The sequence below is a fragment of the Saimiri boliviensis genome, chromosome 1 (genome assembly GCF_048565385.1).
Source record: "Saimiri boliviensis isolate mSaiBol1 chromosome 1, mSaiBol1.pri, whole genome shotgun sequence".
Classification (NCBI taxonomy): Eukaryota; Metazoa; Chordata; class Mammalia; order Primates; family Cebidae; genus Saimiri; species Saimiri boliviensis.
This window is the reverse complement of record NC_133449.1, coordinates 230,385,909-230,413,492: the sequence shown is the minus strand read 5'-3', so window position 1 is coordinate 230,413,492 and position 27,584 is coordinate 230,385,909. Positions and strand designations below refer to the sequence as shown.

General features: G+C 40.1%; 1 protein-coding gene across 5 annotated transcripts in view; it reads right to left on the bottom strand.

Moving 5' to 3' along the window:
* The window catches only part of ARSB (arylsulfatase B), a 288,497-nt gene that overhangs the window by 121,709 nt on the left and 139,204 nt on the right, over positions 1–27,584 (bottom strand). For 4 of the 5 annotated variants that reach the window (XM_074384373.1, XM_074384375.1, XM_074384380.1 and 1 more), the window contains exon 6: positions 22,682–22,752. In XM_074384373.1, coding sequence (XP_074240474.1) covers positions 22,682–22,752 — 71 coding nt within the window. Of the gene's footprint in view, positions 1–3,787; positions 16,778–22,681; positions 22,753–27,584 lie in introns of those variants that run through there. The other variant, XM_074384382.1, reaches the window with a different exon arrangement.

Below are 27,584 nucleotides of genomic sequence, written 5' to 3'. Positions count from 1 at the left end.
AAAAAAATTAGCTGGGCGTGGCAACGTGCACCTGTGGTCCCAGCTACTGAGGAGGCTGAGGCAGAAGAATCACTTGAATCCTGGAGGCAGAGGCTGCAGTGAGCTGAGATCGAACCACTGCACTCCAGCCTGGGCAACAGTGCAAGACTCAGTCTCCCCTTCTCCCCCAAAAAAGGTCGCTATTACACAACTAAGGCTGCACAGGCTTGAGCATCTGGGACTGAGACAGCTGCAATCTTGGATATTCTTAGTGATACCTGAGGTAAAAGTTCTGCATCTAAGATATATATCTGAGATTAAAATTCCCATTTGTAAGGTTCAGGGCTTTACCCAAACTACATGGTGCTCAGCAGAATAGCCGTCAAGAATCTAGCACTGTTGGTATTTCATTTCTCCTTTCAGAAACCCCACCTTGGGTTTAAATGGAAAGAACCCATCAAATAAAGCTCTTATTTTTAAGAGAGAAGGGACATGCTTTTCAAGTGCCTTGCTTGATTCTCTATCATAACTAATCCTTTCTCCTTAAGCAACCTTGTCAATCCTCTTTTTAGGACTAACTTTATTCTGTTTTGCATAATAAGTAGTTGTTTATAGATGCCCCCTCCCACCCTTGCCCTGGCCCTCTCTGGCTCCTTAGGGCTAGGGACCATGTCCCATTGATCTTTATACTTCCCTAGGGCCTGCAAAGTGGGCACTGAATACCTGTTGAAGGAGTTTAATTTCAGCATGGAATTAGATTTATAGTGGAGATTTCCTTTGCTGTTAGGTTTCAGGTAGTCGCTTAAGACCCCTTGATCCAGGGAGAAAAAGGCCAGATGGCAGTTGCTGCTCAGTCTGCTCCTGGAATCTCCCCACGTGAGTAAGGAAGGGGCTGCTGGGAGGTGATGGTCCCACCACCCTGAGGAGGTTGAAAGGAGGGGCAGGGGAAGGAAGCTGCAAGGGCCAACCTCACTTCCTATCCCTCAGCCAGCAGTGAGCACGCTGCTTCTCTAAAATCTGATCTTTTCTCTTCCTTGGCAAAGACCAAGTGCATTCTCTGTATGTGAAACAATGCAGTTGCTGTTTCAAAGCAGACAAAAAGAGTGCAGGTGGGAAAATGTGAGGAACGCCTTTTTCTTGATTTAGTTTTTTTAAATGTATTTTGTAAGAGAAATTGTCATGAAGAAAAAATATGCAGTAAATTCTGAATCATGAAAAAAAAAAAAAAAAAAGCATGTCCCACTGTCCTCTAAAATCTACTATATTTAACTACTTATTCAATCACTCAGCACACTCCAAATGTGCCCTGATTAGGTTTGGGAGATTTGCGTATGTGCTTATATTCTAGACTGGAGGGTCTTCAGGGCTAAGCCCACAATTCATCTTCATATTCCTAATGCCTAGTACAGAGCCTGTGACAGCAAAAGGTCAGGAGATGGCAGAGCCACAGCTCCTTTCCTTCTGAAAAGGAGCCAACGGATTCAGAAAACCCACTGGTCACCTGTAGGAAGCTGCTATGGTTTGTCCCTCCAAAATTCATATGTTGGAACCCCCAAGGCGATGGTACTAAGAGGTAGGGTCATTGGGCGGTGAATAGGCCCTGGGGGCTCCACCCTCATAGATAGGATTTGTGCCTTTATCAAAGAACCGGAGGGAGAGTTCTTCCCTTTTCCCCTTTTGCCCTTTTGCCCCTTCTGCCATATGACGACTCAGTGTTTCTCTCTTCTGAAAGATGCAGACACAAGGCACCATCTTGGAAGCAGAAATGAACCCGCACCAGACACCAAATTTGCTGGTACCTCATTCTTAGACTTCCCACCTCCAGAATTATGAGAAATAAACTTTTATTATTCATAAATTACCCAGTCTGTGGTATTTTGTTATAGCAGCAGGAATGGATTTAGGGGTACTTAGAAAAGAAGGCTGATTGCGGTTGGGTCAAACGTAAATGGAAGAAACATTCACTGATATATCTACAAATAAACATGTTTTAAAAATGCATCTAAATGTGATCAACACGGTGAGATCCTATTCCTACTAAAAATACAAAAATTAGCCAGATGTGGTGGCAGATGCCTATAGTCCCAGCTACTCGGGAGACTAAGGCAGGAGAATCGCTTAAATCTGGGAGGTGCAGGTTGCAGTGAGCAGAGATTGCACCACTGCACTCCAGTCTGGGCAATAGAGAGAGATTCCATCTAAAAACAAACAACAACAACAATAAAAAACTATCTAAATATACACTGTTACATAACTGGCTAAATAAGCTATAGAATACCATGCAGCAATTAAAAGAATAAAGTAGACCTTTATCAGGGTTTCTCAATCTCGGCATTATTGACATTTCAGGTGGAAAATTCTTTGCCACAGGGCTGTTCTGTGCATTGTGAGATGTTTAGTATATCCCTGACCTCTACCTACTAGATGCCAATAGCACTCCCCACTCAGGCTGTGACCACCAAAAATGTCTGCAAAAATTGTCAAATATGCCCCGGGGGATGCACTAGCCCCTGTTTGAAAACCACTAGTTTATACTTACTGATCTGGAAAGATCTCCAAGACAGATTGCTAAGAGAAGAAAGTATGTGGCACGAAAAAACCCACATTTTATATGATACTATCTATGTAAAAAAAAAAGTATCGTACACACCACAGCTCCATAAATCTATACTGTATACATAAGCACATCTAAAGTGGTCTATAAGGTCAAAACTGTTAGTGGTCACCTCTGTGGAGGGGGACAGGGAATAGGGGTCAGAGTGAATTTTGGTTTTATTTGTATGGCTGTGTTTAAACAGATAATGAAAATGGAAATGGATTTGGTGTCAAAATTAGTTAATGAATGGAAATTGAAGATATGGAGAAAGCACATGCAAACACATTGGACAGGTTTTAGTGGTGAGAGAGAGGCAGAATTCAAGGAAGGAATTTTTAGAATGTGGGAAAATTGAGCACTGCTAAATTCAGTCAAGTTATAATTTTGTATAAAGCACTATGAGGAGGGAGTGCATATCTTCTAGAATGCTTCTACTTATTAGCTCAAGATTTCAATAATGCTTTGCCAGCAATGACTTTCCCACTCGAGTTAAATATGCATGAAATGACAGAATTCCTCTTTCTGTTTTTCTACCACATGTTTCTTTAATTTGTGCTTCTTTGGTGTGTGTACAGCTTTCTCTAACTAAAGTGCTGATGCCATTATGGAAACTGTCACTCTTCAGAGTCAGAAAGACCCAAGAATAAAAGCTGACTCTGACTTGTTTGGTCTGGCATGGCTGGTGATACTGCAGGAGTGTATTTGTTTTTCATTAATTTGTTTGTCATTTTTCTCCATGATCTATGGAACATTTATTTCCCCTGAAGCAAAAAGACCTGAAATGTCAAAGGTTTTTCTTGGTTTCTGCGGGGGTAATGAATTGTTGAGAAAAAGAGATTTTTCTTATATGCTATTTTATTGTAGAAAGAGACATTTTGTGACCTTTTGCTGTTTTACAGTGATAATGAATTTTCTGACAGACTTGAAAACTTTGGGCTTCTATGTTAAAATAATAAAGTTTGAGGAATAACATTGACATGGACCTTTGGAGAATTAATCAAATACAGATTTAGGAAAATTGATGAGTTTGGTCTTTACTAAGACACTCTAGTTTATTACTATCATCAAGGCAGTATACAGGTTTATATCACGTAAAAACAAGCAACAATTAATTACAGACCCAAATCCCTGAACAGAGATTTTTGACACTCTTGGTAGAGGGAGGTTTAGGACCAGAAGACTTCTAGCCTGATCAGTATTGCTTTGTTGCCATTTTTCTTTGTTCTTTTTCAACAATTTAATTGCAAACGTAATAGATATATTGAATTGAATTAAAAGGATACTAAAAATTGTCCATAATCTCACCTCCTAAAGCTAACTGACTATTATAACATTTTGGTACATCCTTTCTAATCTTTTTTTGATGTCTATATATTTTTTTTTACACAAATGAGATGATACTGAATATAAAATTTTATTATTTGTGGTTTTTCTTTTTAAATATTGCATATAATGTTTTGTTTCTAATCTCAAAACATTTTAAAGGAAAACTATAGGAACACTAATAAATTCTACCTCTTCCCCCATGAATGTGATGATTAGATCCATTTTTCACATTCTCTGAAATTGTAGGTGTGTTTATGCTTTGATTTTTGAGAGGTGAGAAAACAGGCTCATTGAGTCCAGGAGGCAGGCCAAACTCACAAAATGATGACACTGGGAAAGATGCTTTGTGTCCCCTGGAGACAGAGTAACTGACCAACGGGTGTCCCAGTGACTACTTTGACTAGCCAAACAAATGCATGGTGTGTAATACCAGGCCACAGAAATCTCTCAGCTGTTTACAGAGGCATGAGCATGGGGAATTTTCCTCTTTTGCACATAGTAGTGGCACTCTTAGTCACCTAGTTTCTCTACTAAAATTCTTTCTGGGGCTTTTTGGGATTTGTTTATACTGATCCATAGTACTTCTGCAAGATCAGAGGAAGTACTTCAAAGAAGTCAGAACCCATAGCGTAAGTGGAGTTTCTCTAAGAATGTTCATAGGAGAAGAAGTCTGCTACCTGATGCTTGATTTCCAGGGACCTTCTTCTACAGTGATAGATACTCAGCTCCTTGCCATTTTTTAGAAGCTTGGGGTTTTTTCCTAAACGTTAACATAATAAGAAAACCAGGAACAAAAGGAAAAGAGACCAAACTTCTGAGATGAGCTCTAAAATCTTCATGTCTTGCTGGTTTGAATGTATCTCAAACTTTTTTTCATCAAATGTATCACGTTACTTTAGGATTGGAAAACATTTTGGCATTTGGTTAATCTGAAAGGTAATGTAAATTGCTATAAAACCAGCTTCAGTAGAAACTTCAGGGAAGAAATTATAAATAATTATGATATAATTTAGATATCTGTCCCCTCCAGATCTCATGTTGAAATGTGATCCTAAATGCTGGAGTGGGGGCATAGTAGAAGGTGTTTGGGCCATGGGGGGCAGATCTCTCACAAATGGCTTGATGCCCTGAGTCTTGTTCTGTTCATGTTAAAGAGATGTTCTTTTAAAAAGCCTGGCATCTCTCTTGCTGCCACTCTTGCCATGTGGCACACCTGCTCTCCCTTCACCTTCTGTCTGAGACCTCATGATAAGCTGAGGAGATGTTTGCACAGCTTGCAGAATCATGAGCAAAACAAATCTCTTTTAAATTATCAAGTCTCAGGTATTCCTTTAAAGCAACACGAAACAGACTAATACAATTTATAAAAACAGTTCTGAAATTTAAGGTCTTACAGTTCTGTCTTATTTGTATATCTTAGAAAAAAAAATTTAGTCTTAAATACTCATGCAAAAAATTTAAATTATAAAGGCTGAGCTTCAAATTGGGTGAAAGACCTCTAGACTAGGGGCTCAATATTCAAATTGTAGTCAGAAACCCAGCAGAATTGGCACCACTCAGGAGTCTGTTAGAAATGCTGAATTTGGGCCCCACCCCAGCACAACTGAATCAGATGATTTGTGTGCACATTCAGGTATAAAAGGCACTGCTTTAGCCGGGCGTGGTGGCTCAAGCCTGTAATCCCAGCACTTTGGGAGGCCGAGGCGGGTGGATCACGAGGTCGAGAGATCGAGACCATCCTGGTCAACATGGTGAAACCCCGTCTCTACTAAAAATACAAAAAATTAGCTGGGCATGGTGGTCCGTGCCTGTAATCCCAGCTACTCAGGAGGCTGAGGCAGGAGAATTGCCTGAACCCAGGAGGCGGAGGTTGTGGTGAGCCGAGATTGTGCCATTGCACTCCAGCCTGGGTAACAAGAGCGAAACTCCGTCTCAAAAAAAAAAAAAAAAAAAAAAAAAAAAAAAAGGCACTGCTTTAAGAGTAGGGTAGTAGACCAGACGTCTGGAATGCCACTGTTTTCACCTGGTATTCCCAGGTGAGTTCTTAGGAGACGCAGGAAAGTTATTAGATCTGTTCACAGCCTGCTCTTTCCTTCCCCATTAATAGCCTAATTTCTGGTATTATCTTTTCATCGTGACTTTACTAATCATCAGAATCTGCCCCCTACTGCTGAGAGAGTCAGTAGCTCATAACTATCTGTGATTTTCTGAAGTAGGAAAACAATGCCAAGATTACTGTCTTCCGGGTTTTCAGTCAGGTTAAGATAGGTAGAAAAGAGGATGACTGGTTTAAAAGCATTTTAACAGCTGGAGCACTGCACTCATAACATAGTGCATTTTGACAGATATGGTTAATAACTCTAAGGAGGGCATTTTTCTCTCGCTTACTTTTGTTTCTAGAAATAAAACAGCCTATGGGCAATATAAGTTTTCAGAAGTATTCAAAAGTAGACATAAGTTCAGGAATGTGTTCGGTTTAGCAGTTACAATTTAAACTCAAATCCAGTTGGTCTTTAATTTAGCATAATCACCAAAACCTGATAAAGTGCCACCAAGTTATCTAAAAGCAAGCAGATACTGCACAATGGAAGAGTTGATGTCATCCTTTCAGCTGCCAAACCATCAACAATTTGGAAAGCAATCTTAAAGGGAAAATGTAAAATATGAAAAATGTAGTTCTTAGCTTTGCTTATATGGTCTTCCAAGTGTCTGTGATTTATGTGCATCTTTTTCCTTCTTTAAATTGGATTTTTTTTCACTGTCATTATTTTCATTTCAAAAATGTTTATTCATTTCAACTCAATGCAGGGTAAATGCCACTCTTTATAATTTGTGGAAAGACTAAGAAAAAAAATCCCATATACATTTGAAAATATGTTTACAATTAGAAAAAGGGAAAGGTTTAGATTCCTTTTCAGTTTCTAACATTTGTTTTTTAAAACATTAGTTGTTAACAATTAGAAATCAAGTACTATATTCTAACTTGCCCACAAAATAACTCAGATCCAATCTTCAACTTTCTTTAAATAAAATATATTTATGTCACAAATAATTCTTATATCTCAGTGAAAAGATAAGAAAAGGTAGTACTTAAGCTGGCTTTCTCTTTCTTCTTTTATTATTATTTTCTTTCTTGAGAAAGAAGCTATAAGCCCTGAACTGTTTTTTTGGAAGGAATTTTACAAAATGATGTAAAAGAAAGAACCTGAAATGAATATAAATACCCATGACTTCCTGTTTAAGTCATTTTAAATTTATACTAATGTCAGTCTCAAGTAAACTTGAGTCTCTTAAACTTGCCATCAATTAAGCCAAATCTAAGCTTTCTTAAATCTCACTTTACAAACAAGCATTAGTTATTACAATTAAATTCCTCTGACATCTCTCCAATCTTTTCTATACATCTTTTTTAAAGGTTCAAGTCTTCCCTGTGTCTTTCCTTTTTTCTTTTTCTTCTTCTTTCTTCCTTTTTTCTTTTCTTTTCTCTTTTTTTTTTTTTTTTTTTTTTTTTTTTTTTTTTTTTTTTTTTTTGAGACAGAGTTTCGCTTTTGTTACTCAGGCTGGAGTGCAATGGTGCGATCTCGGCTCACTGCAACCTCCGCCTCCTGGGTTCAGGCAATTCTCCTGCCTCAGCCTCCTGAGTAGCTGGGATTACAGGCACGCGCCACCATGCCCAGCTAATTTTTCTATTTTTAGTACAAAGAGTCTTGCTCTGTCACCCAGGCTGGAGTGCAGTGGCACAATCTCAGCTCACTGCAACCACCACCTCCCAGGTTTAAGAGAGTCTCCTGCCTCAGCCTCCTGAGTAACTGGGATTTCAAGTGCATGCCACCATGTTTGGCTAATTTTTGTATTTTTAGTAAAGACGGGGTTTTACCAGGTTGGCCAGGCTGGTCTCGAACTCCTGACCTTATGATCTGCTTGCCTTGGTCTCCCAAAGTGCTGGGATTACAGGCATGAGCCACTGTGTCTGGCCCCTTTTTCATTTTTTCTTTAAGGAAAGGCATTTGTTCAACAACTACTTATTGTGCTACTGTTCACAATTATTTAAAATAATTGTGCTAGATGATGATACGTGCTCTAAAGAAAAGGCAGGTATTGGGGGCAGGAGGTACCTATAAAGTGCCTAGAACACAGTGCATTGTCAACAATGGTTACAGAAACAATGGTTTCTTTTCTTCATTGCTCTCCATGTGATTCCTCTCAACTCCTTTTACTTAATCATATATATATACCTATATACCCTGATTCAAAATGGCTTCTGTGAAGGCATTTAGGAAAGAAGACAAATAGCACAGGTATTAGCCCTCACATATTAAAGGGAGAAGCTAAAGCTGACTGCAAGTTCCTTTGCTGGGAAAACAGCATCATGCCCCAGAAAGTAAGTGAGAGAGATACTAACAGACTTTTATAAACATTCCAAATTTGAAAATAAGGACAGGTTACAGGACAGAATGGAAGCCTCCAAGGGAGAATCTCTTTGGTTGCCATGGGTCAAGAGCATCAGGTATCACCTACGACAGGAAGCCCCAGAGCATCCTTGGCATACCAGAGGGAAAGAGCACCTACAGGGGGTTCATCATAATAGGGGCATAGCCAGCTGCATACCCAGAACAGAGTCCAGATAGTGACCAGAGATTGTAAAGCTGGCCCCAGATCAATGGCTCCATCAAATACAGATCACCTAGACGTGATTTTCCCTTTCTAAGATGGCCCACTGTACCAGTCACTTCTTATCCATAGACAATTAGGTCACTAAACTAGTTATAAATATCTCTTTTTTTTTTTTTTTTTTTTTTTTTGGAGACAGAGTCTTGCTCTGTCACCCAGGCTGCAGTGCAGTGGTACAATCTCGGCTCACTGCAGATTGGGTTCTGCCTCCTGGGTTCAGGCAAACCTCCCACCTTAGCCTCCCAAGTAGCTGGGACTACAGGTGTATGATACCACATCCAGCTGGGTTTTTTTGTATTTTTTAATAGAGACGAGGTTTTGCCATATTGGCCAGGCTGGTCTTAAACTCCTGGCCTCATGCAATCCACCCATCTTGGCCTCTCAAAGTGCAGGGATTACAAGCATGAGCCACTATGCCCAGCCCCTTTTGCCTTTATACTTGAGATTATTCTAACACTTTTTTGAGATGGATTCCAAGGATAATCCAGCTATATCATTTTTAGTAAAAACCCAGCCTACAAAGGAAAATTTATATCTTACCCACATGATTGAATCAGGCCCACCCAGGACTTCCTCTCAGCTGAGGCACTTCAACATTTGGAACTTTGATTACATCTGTCAAATCCTTTCAGGCGGTGCCTAAACCAGCCTTTGTTTGGATAATTGGGGGATAAATTGCTGGACTTTGACCAGAGCTGTCATTCCAAAGAATTCTGGGACCCACAGTCCTAACTGCAAAACAAGAGTCTCTACAAATAAACTGCCACCATTTCTTAATTTTATTTTTTTTCACTTCACTGAGAGTTTCTGGTCAAACAGGAAGTGCTGAAACCTCAGCGTCTATACAAACACCTGTGGAATTAGCAGATTTTTCTTTATTCTGAGATTAAAATAGTGCAGGCACAAAGGGACTTTCCTGTGGACAATAGCAATAGCTGTTTTAAAATTCTACAAACTAAGAATAGGAGGGAGTTTTCTTACACTAATAAAGCATGTAAAAGAATCTGCAACCAACATCATACTGAATGGTGAAATGTTGAAAGCTCTCCCTCTGAGGAATGGATTGAGAAAAGGATGCCTGCTGTCACTACTTTCATTAAATACCGAACAGGATTAGTACAAGAAGATAAGAAAAAGAAATATAAGATAAGAATGGAAAGCAGAAAACAAATTGTCATTATTCACAGATAATTTCCTTATAGATACACAAACCCAACAAGTGATTAGACTTCATAACATGGTTTAACAACGTCATTGATTGAATATAAGATCAAATATCAACTACATATCGAAAAGTCAACTGCATTCCTATATACTAACAGAACTCAGAAAGAAAAAAGGACCACTTACAATAGCAATAAAACCAAAGTATCTAAAAACAAATCTTATTAAAGATTTTAAAAATTGTAACACTTTATGGGAAATAGTCATTTGAGAACATTAAATCAATGGAGACATACTTTGTTTGTGGAGAGGAAGACCCAACATTGTTATAAATCTCCAATCTCACTAAAACTGTAAACCTACTTTGCATTCATTCTGTTATACCTAAAACACATTTAAGAGCCAAATCTAAAAGATTAAACCTTTGTAGGACTAGAAGGTAAGATAAGTGAATATTTGAACTCAGAATTTCTAAACATATAAGCACAATTGAAGAATTCTATAAAGTGAAAGTTTACAAAATATACATTTAAAACCAACCAAAAAATAAAATTAAAAGTTGAACAACAAAGAAAAAATTTTGCTTCAGAAGAATGAATATTTTAACATATGAAAAGTTCTTATAAATTTATAAGAAAAGTATTTTTTCTTATCATAAAAAAGAATAGAAACAAGTAATTATGGCCCCAGAGTAGCAAATAAACATGAAAAAACAATTCTAGCCTTAGCAGTAATCAAAGAAATCCAAAGTAAAACAATATATTATTTTATCTATAAAGTTGACATCTTTTAAAAATGCTAATATATCCTATAGCCAAGATGCCAAGAAATAAGAATTCACATACAGTGCTGGTAGAACTATCAATCAGTGCAATTGTTCAAGAAACCAGTTGGGCAACATATATATTAAAAAATCTTCAAAACGTTTGTGTCCTTTTACCCAGGAATTTTACTTTTAGATATTTGTCCCCGCCCCAACCCAAGTAATGGATGCTCATTGCAGCTTTATTCATATTGGTGAAAAATTTTAAATATCCAAAAAATACAAAAATAGAGTAATAGTTAAGTAGTTCAATGGTAGAACGGTAGATCCATGTCATAGAGTACTGTGCTATATACAACCATTAATAACATTGTTGTCCAAGAATTTTTTTTTTCTTGAGACAAGGTCTTTGCTCTGTTGCCCAAGCTGGAAAACAGCTGCACTGCAGCCTCGCCCTTCTCCTGCCTCAGCCTCCCAAGTAGCTGGGGCTACAGACATGCATTACCATGCCCTGCTAATTATTTTTATTCTTTATAGAGACAGTGTCTTACTATGTTGCCCAGGCTGGCAACTCGTGGGCTCAAGAGATCCTCCCACCCTGGCCTTCCAAAGTGCTGGGATTACAGGTGTAAGCTGCTGTGCCTGGCGGAATTTTAAAAATAAAATATGTCTTACTTACCTGTGCCAAAAATAAAAATAAAGAAAAATATATGATCTGAATTATTCTGTACAAATGTGTGTATATGTGTGTCAGTCTGTGAGTGAAGAGGGAAAGTCAGAGAGAAATAGTAAAAGCACACCAAAATATTAACAATGCTTATTTCTGGGTAGCAGAATAATGGGTTTAGGGTGATTTTTAAAAACTTTATCTCTGAGCTTTTCTGTATTTTTAAAAATTTCTTGTACCCCCTCCCCATATATTATTTGTATAAAAGCAAATAGGGAGCTTCCCTGCTGCATACAGGATCAAATCTCATCTCCTTAGTGTGACATATTGTCCTTGTTTAGCTTTCCCACCTCTTCTTTCATGCCTCCCCTCTGTCCCCCAAATAGGCTCACACACCCTTTGCTCACAGCCTTCTATTTCCTGTGATGGTCTTTTCCACCCGAGAACTACTTGAGGTTCAGCACAGGTGAAAGAGAGCCTGATTGGTTTAGCCCTCCTTCACTCTCAAAGCAATCGTCAGACTCTGTGGAAATGATCTGACAATTAAGTACAACTTGTAATGTCTCTACCACCATAGCTTTCAACTGCTATTTGATTTTCTTTTAACTTTTTGTATGTTCTTGTTCTCTTTAACTAGGTTATAAGCTACTTGTTGTATTTTCATTAAGTCTAGGGCAACAGAGGAGGTATTTGTGGTAGCAGAATAATGGCCCCCTAAAGTTGTCCATGTCCCAATCCCAGAACCTGTGAATATGTTAGGTTACATGGCAAAGGGGCATTCAGGCTGCAAATGGAATTAAGATTGCTAATCAGCTGACTTTCAAATAGGGAGATGATTCTAGATTATCCAGGTGGGCCCAATGTTATCACAAGAGTCCAGAAAAGTTGAAGAGGGAGGCAGAACAGGTCAGAGAAGATGAGATGATGGAAGCCAAGTTCGAAGCATGTGCTAGAAAAGGACTCAACATTCCATTCCTGGCTTTGAAGATGGAGGAAGGAGGCCATAAGCCAAGGAATGTAGGCAGTCTCCACAAGCTGGAAAAGGCAAGTAAATGGGTTCTCCCCTGCAGCCTTTGGAAACAACTGCAGCCGTGACAAATCGGTGCCCTGGATTTAGTCCAGTGAGACCTATGTGAGACTGCTGACCAACAGAACTGGAAATATCCCAAAAATATGAAAATAGAGTATCAGTTAAGTATTGGTTAAGTTGTTTTAAGCCCTTGAGTTTATGGTAATTTGATCAGTGATAGAAAACTAATAATGTTAAATATTATTTTCCTTCATTCACATTAAAATCAAGAAAGATAAAACCTAAGTTGTTGAAATAATGGACTGATGTAAAGATATCCTTTTGGGAACACCTTTCCTAATCATTCCCAAATGCTGTCACTTCTTCATTTGTCCTTACTGCTTATATTATATCACTTATCATTTGTTGCTACTTTATTTTATAACTGTGTTAATATCCGTTCCTGGGCATATGTTTTCCTCTGATTCAAAAGACTCTTTAGAAGCAGGGCTCATGTACTCATTCCTTAGGTATTTGCTGCCAGAGGTAACAGACTTCAGTCTATAAATGCCTGATTACTAACATCTTATATTATGGGTTACTAAACAGGCCGTTTAGTCTGTTTTCAACAACTTCCCAGAAATGTTTTCAGAAGTTTTATTTCAGTCTTATACACAAGCACCCTAAAACTCCTAAAAAATCTGACATGATCAATAAATATTTATAAAGTAGATTTACTACATTTTAATTCCATTGGATATATCCCATAAAACTGTGAGGTTTCATGTTTTTAGAGAATTTTATGGTAGACTCTTTCAAGAAAGGTGGATATATTTATTTTTACAGATGGTAAGGCTGGGGAACTGAGGTAGGAGGATGCCTGGCCCAGACTGAGAGAGGAAAAAAGGAGTCTGGACACCACCAAATCTTTACCAGACCTGGGGAGGCTCCAGGGTGGAAGGTGGAAGGGTCAGAGCCTTCCACCTTCAGGTGGACCTGAGAGGGACTATTTGGAAGTTAGTCTGCTTTTGTATTGAAATTCAAAATTAGCATAGAACCTTTAATCAACTACAAGTAACAGGCTACACTTGGAAGCTATGGCTAAAATTTCTAGGCTGTACCAGAATTCGAGAAAAGTTAGCAAATAAATAAATGGTCAGTTGGAAATGAGACATTTTAGCATCAAAGTAACCCTGGGAAAAAAAAACAAAAGCTGATGTGCAAATGGAGTTATGGGTCAGTAACCACGTGGTGTTGCAGTGAAGGGATCCAGTGAGGCAGCTGGCCCTGGGTCAAACGGCCTAACTCCAGATGCAGGCAAGGCCAGCCCAAGCCCTTCAGGTCAGCTTCTGTGATCTGGCTCTGAGAAGCCCTAGAAAATGCTGCTTACCCTGATTTCTCCAAACATAAAACTGGGGCAGTGGGATTTGCCATTTCTCTGTAGCCTAGGCCAGTGGTGAGGATTAATTAGTGTTTTTAAAGTGCTGTGCGTTTGGTTTGGTTTATGTATTTTCTCAGGATGAAAGCCAGGATGCCAGCACCAAGTGTTAACCATGAAGGTTTCATGTGTGTTCCTTGAGAGGTGCTGTGTGAAGTGGGGTGGAGGGGATACGAGGCTTGTGGGACTGCCTTCGGCATCAAAAAGGCCACATTTCCAAACAGACTTTAGTGCTCCCCAAAGCGGAGGAGGCAGACTAGAAACCTTTGAAAATTAAAAAGGAGAAAAGCTATCTGTGTTTTGGCTCTGTGATTGAGGGCATGTAGCAACCCACACCAAGGAAAATTTGACGAGCTGCTAAAGACAAATATTGGCAGCTAGAGACGACACAAAATTCTAACTTCTCTGACCTAGCACAGGCATGCACGGAAGCAGCGACTCCTACTCTATAAGAACCCAGCAGCTTTCAGATATTACAGGCGCACCAGAACCCTCCTTGGAGGTGGCTTTTCACAAATCAAGCTTTGTGGTTTTATTCCTGATTAAGGAAGTCATATGTGCTCATAATTTAAAATTAAAACTGGAGAAATATATAAAGTGAAAAGTACAACTTTCCCACCCTGCCCCAATCCTGGCAGCCACAATATAATTGTTGTTCACTGTTGCTTGGACATATTTACAGCAGAAATTGTTATAATCATTCCCAACTTTTAGCTGATGAAACAGATGGCTAGAAGAACTTACCCACAGGCTCACAGGAAATAAGTCAAAGCTGGTATTGAATGAAACTCAGGGCTTTCTGGCACCCCCAAGCTCTACATGTTTTACTAGGTGACACTGCTCACCCCACACCCAGCTCCCTCAACCCCTTAGCACCCTCCAGTGGAATGACTACAAGGCACTGGCAGGGCTTCCATGACTAGCTCTACAAGCAGAAGCTACCACCATGTGCAGAGTCAGAATTCACAATTCAGCAAGGCTAACTTGACCCATTCTTCCAGCCTCCTTTACATGAATCATGCCTCATCAACATGCTATTATATAGGTGAGATGATCGAAACTCAGATCTGGGTGCCCTCCTCCCACAAGACGAGTGTAGGACATAGGCAATGAGACCTGTGAAATCAGTAGGACACGATGGATGTGCCGGCTCTGAACAGCCCTGAGTTCCAGCTCGGAAATTTAACAGCATGCGTGACCCGGTGCCTCAGTTTCTTCATCTGGATTATAAAGAGTGGACAGGCTGGGCGTGGTGGCTCAAGGCTGTTATCCCAGCACTTTGGGAGGCCAAAGTGGGTGGATCACGAGGTCAAGAGATCGAGACCATCCTGGCCAACATGGTGAAACCCCGTCTCTAATAAAAATACAAAAAACAATTAGCTGGGCATGGTGGTGCATGCCTATAGTCCCAGCTACCCGGGAGGCTGAGGCAGGAGAATTGCTTGAATATGGGAGGTGGAGGCTACAGTGAGCTGAGATCGGGCCACTGCACTCCAGCCTGGTGCCTGGCAACAGAACAAGACTCTGTCTCAAAAAAAAAAAAAAAAAAAAAGGACAAACTGCCAAGGGGCCCTTAGCCTTTGGCATTCTATGCAATGTTGAGCAGTCTGTAGCAGGGCAAGCTTTATGTATTACACCTAACTCTTTTGATTCTGCTTAATATCTAATTTCATCTAAGGCTGAAAGAAAGATGCCTCCATGTCACCACTTCTCTAGTATACCCAGAAATAAATAAAAATGCCTTGAAAATGATGTACGAAATTATTATTGTTTTGCTAGATTGGTTCTAATCAAATCAGCTAATGATAAATTATTCATTTATTGGCATGCAGTCTTTTAATATGTATTAATCTCTTATACATAAGGCACTATACAAATGAAGTCTTGCTCTCCCCTTATAGTTCCAAGTGGGGGAAACACGTCAATATAAATACTGTACTATGAGGCAGGAAGAGCTCACTGCCCTGGGAGGCATCAGAGAAACTCAAGGGATTCAAGTTTAAAAGAATCAAAGAGGGCTTCATGGAGGAGTAGGGATGTGCACTGAACTCTAAAGAAGAGGCAGGACAGCAAGGGAGATGAGCAGGATGGAAGGAGGGCATTGCAACAGTGCTGAATGGTGGGGGTTGTGGGAGGGCTTGCCGGTGAACAGCTGGGTACCACCAACAGCCTTCCAGCAGGGAGGGGAGAGGCTGTGTCCATGCCCTCTTCCAGACCAGTTTCTAGAAGACCTGTGGGTCTGGCTTTAGCCTAACTGATCTTGAGTATCTATAACAGTATCTCATGCATCCCAGGCCAACATCATTTATTTATTTACTGAATAAATAATCTTGGAAATAGCAATATAATACTGGGAAATAGCACTGAATGTCACTCTGAAGAGGAAGCAGGGAGCAGCTCCAAGCATTCCAAACTGGATGACTCTTGGATCTCAAGCATGGATTTGGCAATTGCATCACAGAAAATGTGTGTGTGAGAGAGAAGACGCTGGGAAGAAGGCTGTTCTTTCACCCTATAATCATGAGCAGAAATAACATCTCATTAGAAACTTTAAAGAGAAGGGGGCCTTTAAGTGAAATAGTAACAAAGCTGTATGGAATCAATTTGAAGAACTTTGGTGGTATGGAAAATGCTAACATCTGTCACTGCCCTTCATCTATAATCGAGCTTCTACCAACAGAATCTGTGTGTCGCCTGTGTGTGCGTGTTAAGTAGATACACCTATGTTACACAATTGGATGTGTGAATATTCCAGCCATCACAGAATGCCATGTCTGACTTCCAGAGTGAGTCGTGGGCTCAGATGGGGCAGGATCATTACTGCAGCACAGCCAAGGTCAAGTCCAGCAGGATAGGTGTATATGTTTTTCCTCATGCAAAATAAAGCCTTTGAAGTGACTTTTTTTCGTGTTCTGAGCCATGCTGGCTGGGACCTAGGGAAAGTGTGGAATTTGGGGCTGGAGCTCCCCTTGGAACCATGTAGAGTTGAATTCAGACCTGCGGGACCTTGCACCTACCTACTCTGGGATTACGGCTGTTCATTACCACTTTAGAGGTTTCCAGACTTTCCCACGAATCAGCTTCAGTGGTGCTGTTCCCTGGGCTCTCTCACGGGTTTCTGATACTGACCATCCTGTGCTGCTGGACAAGGACAGATCAGCCTACTAGAAAGAAATATTTTGAAGACATGGGGGAATAAATAATTCTTAGTTTTCTCAGACAGGAACAAAGGAAAAGAGAAGGGTACTATCTGAACAGATACCAAAGCACTTCCAAGGTTACTTCAGAACAAAGCTTTCAAAAATGAATAAAAAGTCTCCTCAAAGCACACAGGAGAGCAATTACAGCCCACATGTCTGACATTAGCCATAGAGCTGGGAGGTGGGGGAGGGAGGGAAGGGATAGAAGTGGAGCCAGGGTTGGGGCCCTGAGATAACCAGTGACCGATGAAACAATCAGAGGGAACATCCCAGGAGAACAGGAGCAGAACTGAACTCAGAACAGCAAGAAAAGGCAGGGCCCTGGACTAAGAGGGAAGTCAGGCCGAGCCCAGTCCAGAGGCAGAGGCTTTATAAATCTCTATTTGTCTATTGAGGAGGTCTAGGGAAAGGGATGAAAGTGGGCAGAAAAATCCCACATCATCTTTTCTGGACTATTTTTTCAATGCAGGGAGTGATGAGGGTGGACACTCAGAAGCTGAATAAACAGTTTCAAACATCTGTATATAATGTCAATTACAACTTAAGAAGTGACTTGTAGCTTCTAAGTTTTTTGTATTTAGGCACAAAAGGTAGGTTTGGGGTTTAAAGGGAAAGTGTAAGCGGCCATCTGGAGGTACTTTTAGGCTCAGGAAAGGCTGTAAGACAATAAAACAATGACTTTGATGGGTTGATCTACCTATCATTCACTAGTAGATATTTATTGATATTAACCTAACAACTTACTATGATGTTAGGTTCTGTGCTATGGAGCCCTTACTATGCATATGGTAGTAAATGAAACAGAGACCCCATGCTCATGCAGTTTCTCTTCATTTATGGAGGGGGAAAAGTTACATTTTATTTATGTTTTGTATCTTAATATTGTGGTAAAATACAAACAACGTAAAATTTACTATCTTAACCATTTTTAATTTTATGGTCCAGTGGCATTAAATATATTCACGTTGTGTGCTGTCATTATCACCATCCATCTCTATGCCCACTAAACAATCATGCCCCTTTCTTCCCTTCTCACAACCTCTGGCAACCGCCATTCGATTTTCTGTCCCTACGAATCTGACTACTAGGTACCTCATATAAGTGGAATCATACAGTTTTTCCTTTTGTGACTTGCTTAGCATAATGTCTTCAAGGTTCATCCATACTGTCACATATATCAGAATTTCTTTCACTGTTAATGCAGGATAATATTTCATTGCATATATATGCCACATTTTGTTTATTCACCCATTCACTGATGGAACTTGGGTTGCTACTACCTTTTGGCTATTCTGAGTAATGGTGATAATGCTGCTACAAACATGAGTGTACATATCTGTTCAAGCCCCTGCTTTTAATTCTTTTAGATATTTACCCAGAAGTGGGATTGTTGGATCCTATGATAATTCTATTTTTAATATTTTGAGTAATCACACAATGTTATTGTCCATAGAGGCTACACTATTTTGCTTTCCCATTGACAGTAAACAAGGGTTCCAATTTCTCTATACCCTCAACAACACTTATTTTCCCCCCTCCCTCCCTCCATCCCTCCCTTCCTTCCTTCCTTCCACTAACTCTCCTTTTCTTTCTTTTCTTTTTTAAATTGATTGTAGTCATCCTAATGGTGTGATCTACATATGCATCCTTGAGACTTCTTTATGCTTTATTGCAGAATGGTGAATCTCCTGGTCTATGAGAGATTCAGTGACCTCTGGTGTGTGTGCATGTTTCTCTGTGAATGTGTATGTATATCAATATTCTGTGCCAATCTTTGAGTATTTTTACTGTTAGTATCCAAGTCACAACCTACCATGGTATGTGACCATGAAAAAAATCCTGACTCTACCAGCAGGATGGGCCTCTGGGCACCCTATAATTTGACTAGGGGAATGGGGTGTGTGTTGGTGGCGGGTGGTGGGATATAGCTGCTGAAATCCAAGAGGCCAGCTTCTGGGGGCATCTGGTGCTAGGCAGAAGGCAGACATCTTCTGGAAAGTGCCTAATGCCTATTCATATGATTCAGGATCACAGGAGACATTGGTCAACAACCTCAGGATGACATTGGTCATTCCCTCAGGATGACCCACTAAGGGAAAGAGGAGATGGAAAAGTGGATTGATATGGTGATGTTTTGGAACAGAGATCAGAAAGGTGGCCAGGATGTAGTAATAAGAAATTCATAAAATAATTCAAATTCCTCTAGTGCATATAATGTTTCTAGCATTTTCACTTGTGTTCATCTATTTATAACCATGCCTTTGGTAACATCACTGCTTATCAATGGGTACACTCCTTCTATCAGGCAGAAAAAGGAGAGAAGCAGAGTAAGCAGACTTGCTCTTTGAGGTCCCATTTGTATAGAGACCCACAGAACACTGAAGCCAGAAGGACCTTGGAGATCATTTAATTCCATCTTTACTTCACAGGTGAGGAAACTGACGAAGTGACTTTAGCGAAGGTGGAGGTAGAACACTACTTTCTTCTCCCATAGTAAAAACAAACGATCTGGGAAGAGCTGGAGTAAGAAACCTCAGAAATGCTTCTGTGATAACACTGACTCAATTCTTAATCCTTAGTTTACACCCTAGATTGGCTGCTTTCTGATTTTACTCCATAAAAGCCTCTATGCTCTATGAATATGATATCCAGACTTGGCTGTCCTGTTAGAACATGGTTTTTTATAGCTGGATTTAATTTTTCCTCATAAATGAATTGTATAGAAAAGGAAATGGCTTGTATCATCATTTTATCATTTTAAAAAAGAGCAGGCACCCAAAGATAGCTTTCCTTTTTTCTGTTTCTGCCTCTCAGTAGAGTGAAGTGAATATAAAAACTAGGCAGGAAAAGGACCATGGGATTGCCATGTGTGAGGAGATGGGTGGTACCTTGCTACCTGCAGGCACAGACAGCAGAGAATGCCCTGTGTGCATGAAGCAACAGTGAATGTGGTTCCACGTCCTTGCAAGAGCTGACAATGTCCCTCGTTACCTACAGGAGTCAGAGCAGTAGTCCCAGGCTGGCAGGGAAGCCAACATGAAGGCCTGGGTGGGTTCCAGAGACGGGAGAAAGAGCAGCAGAAGGCCAAAGAGGATCCCTGAATTTGTGGCTGCAGTGCTGGGTCTTACAAGTTCACCACATAATATGTAGGAAACTGAGTCTAAGAGAAGTAAATGTCCTTATAGTCTATGGGTGGCAAGATTAAGACAATTTTCTATTCTAATTTCCATGTTCTTACCAACTTTTACAGTGGAGAAACCTTTTGCCTATGCTATTATTTTGCTAGTGGACCCGAGGAATGGCAGGAAAAATCACAGCAGGTTGCACCAAGAACCCTGCAGCATGCAGTGCTGTGGCGGTTATACAGTGTATTCATCTGTTCTTCCATTGCTATAGAGAACTACCTGAGACTGGGTATAAAGAAAAGAGGTTTAATTGGTTCGGGGTTCTATAAGCTGTACAGGAATCATGGCTGGGGAGGCCTCAGGAACTTACAATCATGATGGAAAGCAAAGGGGAGGCAGGCATGTCCTACATGGCTAGAGCAGGAGGAAGGCAGAATAGGGAGGTGCCACACACTTTCAAACAACCAGATCTTGAAAGAACTTACTCACTATCACAAGAACAGCAAGGGGGACATCCACTCCCATGATCCAATCACCTCCTGCCAGGCCCTTCCTCCAGCATTGGGGATTACGATTCGACATGTGATTTGGATGGGGACACAAATCCAAACCACATCACATAGGAGTATAGTTCTCAAGCTCCTACTTCAAATGCCAAACAAAATACAGCTTAGTGAGTGAGGATTCTTAAGGGTTTTCATTTCTAGGTGGAACTTAGTAGGTAAAGACATTTATAAACATTATTATGTGGGTGGCATATTCCACATATCCCCTAGACCTAGGCTATACTAGGCTTTGCAGTGCAGTAAATTACTCATAAGTTGTTAACTGCCTCCCCACTATTCTCTTCCAGCCAGGCTTAGATATTTTGATATGACTGAAATGTATCTCTTAGGTGTACTGGGGTAGAGAAAAGTTGAGGAGTTATCGATGTAGCCTCACAGTAACTAGTCACAGCTCTGTGATCAGTTCAGTTGATCAAATTCCTAGCATTTTAATTAAAATTCTATTAGCCACATTGAGAAAAGAGGAGACAAGTGAAACACTAACAATATATTTAATTCAATATATCCAAGGTATTATCCTTTCAACAAAGAATAAATCTATAATGTTATATGCATATAACATAAAGCTGTACTAAGTCTTCAAAATCTGATGTATATATTCTACTCACAGCACATCTCAATCCACAGTTAGCCATATTTTAAATACCCAATAGCTACATGTGGCCTGTGGCTACCATACTGGACAGCACAAATCTAGACTGTTCTTACAGTCCTTAGGGCTCAAACTTTCCCCTTGCCTCTCTTACTGACATGCATTTACTCCAAAAGAAACAGAAATTTCTCCATGATGTAGCCATTCTCTTCTACCTCAGGGCCCTTTCCTGTCCAGTTCTTAATGTGCCCACTTGGTCTTTCTTGCATCTCAACTCTCCAATTGTCCACTGAGTCATCAAGTAATCATTACTGAGTGCCTAGCAAGTGCCTGTTATTTGTGGTAATTGACAAGGATAAAAAAATACAAGAGATGCCGACTTCCAGGAGCTCTCAGCTTGGAAATGCAGCCACAAACATGAATATGAGGGATGCTATCTGGAGACACATGCACCCAGGAAGGAGTGACTGTTTCCTCCGGGGCTCTGGAAAGCATTCACAGAGGGGGACGTGGGGCTGGGTTTTAAGGGACGAGAGAAATTGTAGAGAGGTAGGGAAAAGGTGTTTCAGGCATTGGGAAAAGCATATTCACAATAGTACGATGATGTGCATGCTTGGAGATGACAAGTGTCTAGGAGGTGAGAACATGACAAGGAGTGCCTGGAATGAAGCTGGACAGGCAAGTGGGGCCGGAGCGCCTGGTGAAACATTTAGAATTACGGTGGGGTAATTCTCTAAGCAGGAGTCTCTTCACAAGAATATTTTGTGGCGAGCTATAACGCAGTTTGGAAAGGACAGAGAAGTCAGGAGAGGTTGAAATAAGGGGGCAGCAGTATGTCCAGAAAGGAGGAGATGGAGCCCCCATGTGAATAAGGGAATGTAAGGGCACTGTTTGCAAGATGAGCATTACAATGAAAGCTGGGCAAAGGGTCTAATTGCTAAGGCTTTCTATGGCCAAACTCACTATGCTGAGGGCATTAGGGTCACTCGCATGGTACTTATATGGGCCTATTACAGTCCATTGTGATCTGGGAGCACCAGATGCATGCCTGCCCTGAAGGAAACGGTAGGGCTCTTTACGGGTTAATTTTGGCAGGAGGCAGAATCAAGTGGAATTACTTCCAGGACTGCTAGGAAAGTCACACTTGTGATACCCAGCAGGTGTTGTGCTCCCAGATCACACTATGCTGGGACCCAACTGTGGCTTATATGACCGTGAGTTTTCTGGAAAGTGGCTCTGGAGCTCTTGGTAAGAACAGGGCAACAACATGACATCTACAGTGAGAAGGAGCTCGGAGATGCCATTTCTTTTGCAAATGGGGAGAGCTGGGGCAGGGAGAGTTCAATGGCTTGAAGTCTAGTAAGTGGCAGAGCAAGAATAGAATTGGCCTTTCTTGATTCATAAGCTGGTGTTCATTTCATAGCACACTGCCCTCTGAGATGAGTGGAAGATGTGTCCCTAAGAACTGTTTATCTTTACAGCAACTCCAGATAAAAGAGAAAGCCAGGCTAGAGACTCACTAGTTAATCAAACCATCTTGGTGGGCCAATGAGATTTAATCTAGTAGCAATGCACTGGTACTCACACGGTGAAGAGTCCACAAAGTTCGGGTCAATATTATGCAGCAGCTCCACTCTAGGGGATGGGCTTCCTTCACTGGAAAACAATTTTTAAGGGAATGTTAATTTCCTCTATCTAATGAGCATGAGTTATTTTAATACTTCCCTTCTTTGTACTTATAGGAAATAACAAACCTGCCAGTTAACAACTGTGTCATGAATTTGGAGGTCTCCAAAATCACGGTTCGTGCCATCTTCAAGTAGTCATCATTTGTCTACACTGATTGAACACTGTACATAAGAACTTTAGTGACAAGCATATGATGATATTTTTTAAAAAGCATTCTGGGACACTTTGCAATAAATATTGTGGTCTTATTTAAACATGACCATTTTTTTACACCAGAGAAATGAGAACTCAAGTCATCTTATATAGGCTTCATACTGAACACTTACAAGGACATGACGAAACTGCATCTGCCAAAACGGTGGCACCAATATTACAGATGCAACATGCCTCTTAGAGCCCAGTCTACAGCAGAAAAATGAATGTCCTCCACGTCCAAATTTCTAACACGGATTTTAGATTTAATATAAACACATGAGAAATACCTAGATCTCTTTATGGCTTTAAAACAAATGTGTACACATAAATACACTCACAACCTACATTTGTGCTGAAAAGTGACTTGGAGATCGCTTAGTTCAACCCCCACTTCTCACAAATGAATAAGGTATACAGTAAGTTACTGGTTGAATATTGGGTTGTGTGACTCTCAAAGCAGTGTTCTTAAAAAATTGGGGGCAAAAACAGCACCAGATGTATGAAGGGAGCACAAGAAGCACCCAGGTCATTTTGCTGGTACAGACTCAGCCTTATGGAAGTTGTTAAAAACAATTTAAATCATTGAGGGAGTACTGAGGACTCCTTGATAATCCAATATGGTTCAGCTAAGCACTGAAGGTTGCAAAGTACTGTTAACACCACAGGATTCATACATAATCTAAATAATCAATAAGGCTCTGATGTAACCAAGACATGGTTTCAGGTGTCCCAATGTCCACACCCCAGACTCACAGCTAGTTGTTTATAGCAGTGGTTTGGGATTTCAAGGCCTAATAAAATTTCAAAAAATCTGGGTTGTGATTCACAACGGTGTATTTGCCAAGTAAGGAAATAAAGAAACAAATCTTAATTAATTAATTTAAAACAAAACCAAACAAACATCAACTACCATCACCATTATTTTATAAAATAAAGTTGATTTTAACAGCAAAAATGGTAGGAAAGACACAATCTCAGAATAAATGACAGCTCCTTAAATTGGACATATTTAATTTTAGTATTCTATAAGATGTCACTGTCCCCATCCACTCCATAAAACACAAGAGAGTGGAAGGGAAATACTCAGGAGTGCCTACAGTCTGGGGGCAGTAGCGGCAGCACTGCAGGGGTTGGGGTGAGGCATATTTCCCAGGATCTTTTTTTTCTCATTTTCTTTCTGAAGCACTTAACTGTCTGAATATCCTGGAGACTATCAACCAGTCCAAAATGCCAGGAACTAGGGTTTGATCCCAGAAGCTCTGAATGCAAGTAGGAATGATACGTAAAGAAAATGGTAAATATGAGAACATCTAAATAGAATGATGATGATGTCTAATTTGTGGGCTTAAAACCAAACAAGTATGCCAGGTACAATGGTTCATGCCTATAATCTCAGCACTTTGGGAGGCTGAGATGGGAGGATCCCTTGAGGCCGGCCAGGAGTTTGAGACAAGCTTGGGCAACAAAGTGAAACCTGATCTCAGGTACCAAAAAAAGATTAAAAAAAAATTATTTGAGCATGGTCGTCCATGTCTGTAGTCCCAGAAACTCAGGAGGCTGAGGCGAGAAGATCCCTTGAGCCCAGGAGTTCAAGGCTGTAGTGAGCTATGATTACACTACTGCACTCCAGCCTGGGTGACAAAGTGAGACTCTGTCTTAAAACAAACAAACAAATAAACGAAACCAAGCAGAGTTTAAAATCCTGGAAAGTAATAGCAAGCAAGGAAAGGAAATCAGAATGAAAGTATTTTAAAGTCTTCATATTGTTTGGAAGTAGGGAAATGCTACTGATTAAATTTAGATTTAGCTAAGTAAAACTTTTGTGTTAAAATTTTAGGGCAGCTACTAAAACAAAGGCTTTTTCTACACCTTAGGGTAAAAACTCAAAAATTTCAGGGCCAATATATTAATAGATAACCACTCATCTTTAAAAGTAGAGGTCACTGTGATACCCCAAAATATTAGGCACAGTTAAATAAAAAATATTTTCCTAATAACCTTAGAGAGAGTTTATATACGTACTCTTCATTCATGTCTTTTTTTTATTATTCAGAGGAGTCACAGGTATTTTAAAATAAGAAGATGAAACGACATTTTTGAAACCAAAGGTTGTGTATAATCCTAGTTGACTGTTAACTAGGAAAAATCTTCATAGGCAGAATCATCATGATGCAAATAAGAGCCAACCCCTCCAACTATCTTAAGTATGTTGTGATTCTACTTTTAAAATGCACTCATCAGAATATTTTCCTAAGGATGTGGTTAGAGATATGGACCAAGAAAACATAATGTGTGACAGGTGATTAAAACAATGACCAAACACCATTAGGGACTTCCTGAGGGAGAGGTGGAGAGGGACTGTGGGTTTTGCATTAATAGTTAATACTTTATTAGCACAGATTCAATAAAGTAATTATAACTCCCACTAACACATACACACATCAACTCAAGAAGGCACAGAAACTGCATGGTTAATTTCAGTGCAGACAAGGGTACAGTGTGCTGATACTGCATCCAAGAAGGTGGGTTCAAGTCACCTGGAGAAGACAATCTGAGGGCAGGGGACAGAAATGGAGCTTGTGGGAAGGAGGGCAAGGGGTGGGTGATGATTTGAGAAATCTCAGTGCTAACTCTGCGAGCCTCATTATTTTGCCTAGGAAATATTTTAGAATCATAATTTTGAAAAAACAAGTAAATGGCAGAGAGACAATGGTCATTGGAGAGATGGGGCCAATTGTTGGGGAGGAGAATCCTCAGAGCTGAATGCCATACATGGGAAGAGCATGCCCTAACCCTGCACAGGGCCCACTGTCTACTTAAGAGTTATACTTTCCCCAGACCGAAGAAGCTGGACATGGGTACAGAGCTTGGTAAGAAATGTTCACCACCATTTCTTTATAAATTCAAAGGAAGGGAAGTTCAGTAAATATCTACATGTTTTCAGCATACTTTAAAAATCCTCTTAAGAACTCACAAATCCTTGGCCACTTATATTCGAGTACTCTCCAATAATCATAGGAAGGATCCCCTTCCTGCATTTAGAAGAAAAATACCTGGTGTGTGCTGGTTTTTTTTTTTTTTCTGTTTTCCTAGGGCTAGTGTTTTCCACTGTTGTCTCACTCCAATCCCTGTCTCACTCCCATTCCTTCCTCACTCCTCTGGAAATTTCTGCCATCAATAATCTCCACTTTTTTATGCATGTTCCTCTATCCTTCTGCTGAAAACAAAATAAGAAAATTTTATTTCTTAGCCATGTTATTTGCCATTAAATCTTTTTTTTTTTTTTTAACAGTACTCATTCTCAAACTTTGCTGCACATTAGAATCACCTGGGAAGCTTTTAAACCCCAGATGCACAGGCTGCCTCTCATACCCGTTAAGATTGCTGGTGGTGGAACCCAGGCATTGGTACTTGTTGACTCTCCAGGTAATTCTAATGTGCAGCTGGGTGGGAACTGTTGCTCTTAAGCAATGCTTCCCAAAATTTAATATACATATGAATCACCTGGGGAGCTTGTTAAACTGTGGCTCCTGAGGTACTTGAACTGAGTGGGGCCCAATAATCTGCATTTCTAACAGGTTCCTGGGTGATAGTGATGCTGCTGGTCTCAGGACCATACTTGTAGTATCATGGTTTGAGGAAGCCTCCCGGAGTCCTTCTACACGGGATCTGAACTCTTTTGGAGTCTTTTAAACTAAAAACTCATTTAGATTAGGGCTGATTCAAATATAATAATTCTCAGTCTTGGTTGCACAATGCAATCACCTGGAGAACTCTTAAAAAATACTGATGCATGGGTTCCATCCTAGGAGACTGAGTTCATTGGTCTAAGTTTTAGCCTGGGCAAAAAGGTTTATAAAAACACCTAAACTTAGCTTTAGTGAAGTATAACTTTAAAACCACACAATCACCCATTTAAACTGCACAGTTAAATGTTTTTAGCAGATTCACATGGTTGCATAATAATCAACGGGTCTATTTTAGAACATTTTTATCCTCCCAAAAGAAATACTGTACCCATTAGCAGTCATTCTTCATTTTCTACTCCATTCCCCTTCTCAGGCCTAGCCAATCACTAATCCGTCTCTACAGATTTGCCTATTCTGGACATTTCATATAACTAGAACCATATACTATGTGGCCTTTTGTTAACTGGCTTCTTTCACTTAGCATAATGCTTTCAAGGTTCATTGAGTTATAGCAGGCATCAAATATTTCATTCCTTTATATGGCTGAATAATGTCCCATTGTATGAAGATACCACATTTTCTTTATCCATTTACCAGTTGATGAATATATGGACTGTTTTCAGTATTTGGCTATTATGAATAATCCTATTATGAACATTCATGTACAGGTTTTTGTGTGGGCATTCATTTTCATATCTCTTGGGTCTACAACTAGGAGTGGAATTGGTGGGTCATAAGGTAACTCTATAACATTTTGAGGACTTGCCAAACAATTTTCCAAAGCAGCTGCACCATTTCACACTCTCACCAGGAATAAGGGTTTCAATTTCTCCACATCTTTGCCAACACTTATTATGTGACTTTTTGAATGTAGACATTCTAGTTGGTATTAAAGTGGTATCTCATTGTGGTTTG